This window comes from Octopus bimaculoides, chromosome 7, assembly GCF_001194135.2.
Source record: "Octopus bimaculoides isolate UCB-OBI-ISO-001 chromosome 7, ASM119413v2, whole genome shotgun sequence".
NCBI lineage: Eukaryota > Metazoa > Mollusca > Cephalopoda > Octopoda > Octopodidae > Octopus > Octopus bimaculoides.
The window spans coordinates 45,732,894-45,737,893 of record NC_068987.1 but is presented as its reverse complement, the minus strand read 5'-3'; the positions used below and the strand labels follow the sequence as shown (position 1 = coordinate 45,737,893).

The window sequence follows — 5,000 nt, the reverse complement described above, 5'->3', positions numbered from 1 at the left end:
GTTGTTATCCAGCAAGGGACCAGCATACACAGCGCAGATGGAACAAACAAGTCAATGCTGTGGTCATGGAGTGTTACTACCTGAGCAACCCCGTAGATGAAAATGGTGTCCATCTTAGGGGATACCCACAATATATGTATGATCAATGAAGAGAAAGAGGATTGTTTCAACTCACAGAACACAGATTATGTTATCAAACTAGAGCAATAATGAGTGTATTGTATTCAGTACTCAGGCAAAGAGTAAATGATGGGACAAAAAGCTTCAATAGGTCAAGTAAAGAAAGACAACAATGAAAGCTAGAACTACATGCACTGTACACAAAATAAAACACAAGAAGGAATATAAAAATAAATATTTTCTTTTCTTTCTTTCAGCTTTGAAAGTGGTGATGATGATGATGACCTTTGCAGCAATACTGACGATCCTAAGAAATATGCAAGGTAATCCAAGGTTTTTTGTTTGTTGCATTTCTTTTTAATGTTTCTCTCTCCCATAAACTATCATTGAGATCATTCCTGGACCAAACTGACTCACAGAGATAAGAATTTCTTTTTGGTGTCTAATTCCTTCCTTTGACAGAGTCTTACTCTACTTCATTGATTCTCAATCTTTTGAACTTTGTAGTACTGGAACTCAAAATAAAAATTAAAAAATTATTAGTTTACTTTGTATAGAAAGTTAAAAAGTAACTGCTGCACTTCGTGTGGAAAGTTAAAATGTAGTTGCTGCATTTCATGTGGAAAGTTAAAAAAAACTTGCATATTTCATGTGGAAAGTTTCAAAATTGTGTTTTGAACTTAAAAATTCAGGAAAAAAATATATTAAAAACATATAATGCTTACTATTTCTATTAAACACACTTGCACCAGATCCTATCAAGTTGTCAATGCCATGCCAGTATAGAACAAGAACATTAAATGATGATGATAATGTACATATATTGTGAGTGGGTAGTAAGAATGAGAGATGAGGACTGTTCCATCTGGCTTTATTAAAAGATATATAAAGTGAAAGTAGACCAAACAAGACTCGGTTTAAAACAACTGGATTCAAAATGTAGGAGATTGAACCTCACAGCTGCAATAACAGAAGATCAGAGAGCATGTCAACCTATTTTAGTATGGAAAAGTCATTAGTAAAATAATAATTATGCGTTGCAGTGGTATATTAGCATAAACTTATGAACTCTGTCACTCCCATGAGAAGAAGAAATAAAGAAAGTGCATCCATTGTAATTCAATACCTTTTGATTTAATAATAGGAGTTAATCTATGTCCAAGACAGATGGTGATTGGTGATTGGTGATTTACTGCTGCAAAATCCAAGTGATGCAAGCTAAATGAGTTTACATTTAGCAATTGCCAGCAAGCCAGGTGTGACCGTAACCGTGGCCTATGCCAGCGCAACATAACCAGCCCATTTAAGAGTACCCTTCAATCATTGGATAATAAACTGCACTTGTGAAGACCTGTTGAGGCAAGTGAAATTGTTGTCATGGCCGATGACAGTACCGCCTGATTGGCACCTGTGCCAGTGACAAGTTAAAAGCACCATTTGAGTGTGATCATTGCCAGTGTCGCCTGCTCCCTGTCAAACTATCCACCCCATGCCAATTTGGAAAGCGGACATTAAATGACAATGACAGTGATGCTGATGAATTGTTTATGTCGATATCTTAGCTGCTGTTTAAAAAACAATCACTAACTAACCCTAAATAGAATGCATTTCTATTGCAGGGAACTTCTAACCAATTATTTAGTAAAAGCACAAATGGAAAATATAAGCAACAGACAGGAACTGCTAACCTACAAGATTCGTTCCAACTGCATGACACCTTGGACAGGTGTCTTCCACTATAGCTCTGGGCTGACCAATGCCTAGTGAATGAGTGTGATAGCCGGAAACTGTGTGGGTGGAAACCCATTGTGTGTGTGTGTGTGTGTGCGTGTGTGTGTTTGTCCCTTACTCCCCATTGCTTGACAACTAGTGTTGACTTCTTTATGTCCTTGTAATTTATCAGTTCAGCAAAGGAGATCAATAGAAAAATATGCAAATTTGATCAACTAAATCCTTCAAAGTGGTGTCCCAGCATGGTCACAGTCCAATGACTGGAACAAGTAAAAGGTACAAGATATAATAGGCTTCTTTGTTTCCATCTACCAATTTAATCATAAGGCTTTGGTTGGCCTAGGGCCATAGCTACTCAAGATGCCATACAGGGAGACCGAACTTGAAACTATATGGTTGGGAAGCAAATATCATAACCACACATCCATGCCTTGTTTGAAATATGTACTGCCTATTTGTTGATTATAAGCATATTATATACAGAAAATTCTGCTCTGATAGTGTCATGTTTCAAATGATTAATAGCTTCTGCTTCAAGGCTGCAACTTTTTAATTCTTTGGATCATTCCATCTAGCACTTAATGTGAGTAGCAGGTTGGAACATCATCTGGTATTGTTTTAGTTCTTGTATCTTTTACACTGTATAACATGATTTTTTTCCTTGGGTAGCAACTGTTATTTCCTATTTGCTTGCCCCTAGAAAGTAGTGGTATTATTTCCTTTTGTTACATTTATTCAAACTCCAAAGAATCCTTTTCAACGCATGACTATGATGCTTACCCACTACTCCTGCTCATGATCAGAGATGCACATATTGCCAGCCACATGCTCAAGTGGTTAAGGTTAAGCAATCAGTGGTATTGAGCAAAATATTTACTATAACAATATTTCTGCTTCAGCAACTCAGCACTGAATCTGTTTGAAATGTAATGGAAAATAGGTCAGTTTCAAAACATTGATGTTCAGGTGACAAAAGTAAAATTTGAAGGAAATAGTAGTCATTTTCTTTGATTTCTAGATAGAAACAAATAGGAAATAACACTTACTGACCAAAGACAATGAGAAGAAAAAAACTTTGTTACACAATATTATTTTAATCTTTTACTTGTTTCAATCATTAGACTGCGACCATGCTGGAGCACCACCTTGAAGGATTTAGTCGAACAAATTGATGCCAGTAATTTTTTATTTATTTTTTAAAGACTGGAACTTACTCTATAAGTTTCTTTAGCCAAATCGCTAAGTTACAGGGACATAAACAAACCAACAGATTGTCAAGCAGTTGTAGGAGACAAACTTACACACACACACACACGTGTGTGTGTATGCATGTGTATGATGGACTTCTTTTAGTAGTTCCCATCTACTAAATCCACTAAGACTTTTGTTGGTCTGGGAGTATGTTGTGGGACTGAACCTGTTTGGGAAGCAGACTTCTAGACCACAAACAGCAATGTCATTTTTTCTTCTTTTAGTTGTTAGACCTTGAATAATTTTTAATCAAAAAAATCTACCCCAGTACTTGAACACCTTGTTTCTCTGGTCATTGACACACTAAATATTTCAACATTTCACAGCTAACTTGGAAGAAACCCACATGATTATCCACCATCTCTCTAACAACAACTTTAGTCACCTTTTTTGTATTCAGTACCTCTACCATTTATAGACAAATACTTATGCAATCAAATGACAGTTCAATATCCATGATGACTTTTACAAATATTTTTTTTCATGCTCAGTATTTTTGAAGCATGGAATAAAAACTCACATCAGTTGCCAGCTGCCAGGACATCTGTTTCTTTCAAATTTTCATACTTCTCAAAATTCAACAACATTAATCCTCTTTATACTTCTTTTATTGTCATGTGTGTTATTATATGTATTGTGCATGTACTTCTAGTTTACATTGATGTCTTTACCTGACTTATTACTGTTTTCTCTTCCCTCTTTTACACCTTTTCCAACAAGTTGTAGTGCAACCAAAACACTGTATGCAATAATTTCATTATAATATTATCATAACACCATTATTCCTAATCCAAACCTATCACCATTTCACTCCATCCATACAACAATATCTCTCTCACCCTTCAACACTGCAGTTGGGGAAGACATGTTTCATAAATCAATGAGGACCTAACCAGTTGCAGTGTTAGATATAGTAAAACTGCAGAGCTTTCTACAGAGAGGTGGCCGATAATGCCAGCAGATTAGCCAGTGTTGAGTTCACAATAACTCTTACATTGTGGACCACCATACAAAAGGATGTTAAAGATAAATATTGATCTTAATCATTCATCATCTTCCTGTGCTTGTAACCACCTTTCACTACATCTTTTCCTTCACTTTCTTCTTATCTATCACTTTCTTTTTTACCATCATTCTCACCTTCATCACTTTTTCTGCATCACTCATTCCTTCATCATGCACTTCTTATCGAATTTATGTGTGAGTATGAGGGTATGAATGTATATGTGTATGCATATATATATACCTATGAATGTGTGTATATGTGTATATGTATATTTATATATATATATATATATATATATATATATATATATATATATATATATATATATATATATATATATATATATATATACACATGTATAAGTGTTTGAATACATATATATGTGTTTATGTGTGTGTATACTGGGGTAGCCAAGTATCTCCTCTGTAGTTTCGAAAACTACTTGGCAACCCCACAGATGTGATACCACATAAAAAGCACCCACTACACTCTGTAAAGTGGTTGGCATTAGGAAGGACATCCTGATAGAATAAGTACTAGGCTTACAAAAAATAAATCCTGGGATCAATTTCCTCAACTAAAGGCAGTGCTCCAGCATGTCCACAGTCACATGACCGAAACAATTAAAGCAATAAAAAATTATGCCATTTTAATCTCGAGCAACGCCTGGTATTTCTGCTAGTGTATATACATAAATATATAAACATATGTATTTTAATATTATAGCTACATATATATATATATAATCAAATTAAAACATAGGGTAAAAATCAGATATTAATTAACATTGATTTATTACCAGGAAGCTAGCACATTGAAAGAATCCGAGAGATTCAGAAAAAATATCTGAGATCTTAGGGGATTATATATATCCACATATATATATATATAA

At 34.7% G+C, this 5,000-nt stretch overlaps 1 protein-coding gene across 3 annotated transcripts in view; it reads left to right on the top strand.

Annotated features, from left to right (window-relative positions):
* The window catches only part of LOC106873181 (basic helix-loop-helix ARNT-like protein 1), a 789,862-nt gene that overhangs the window by 663,376 nt on the left and 121,486 nt on the right, over positions 1–5,000 (top strand). For all 3 annotated transcript variants that reach the window (XM_052969590.1, XM_014920418.2, XM_014920416.2), the window contains one exon: positions 378–443. In XM_052969590.1, the coding sequence (XP_052825550.1) occupies positions 378–443 (66 nt within the window). The remainder of the gene's footprint in view (positions 1–377; positions 444–5,000) is intronic.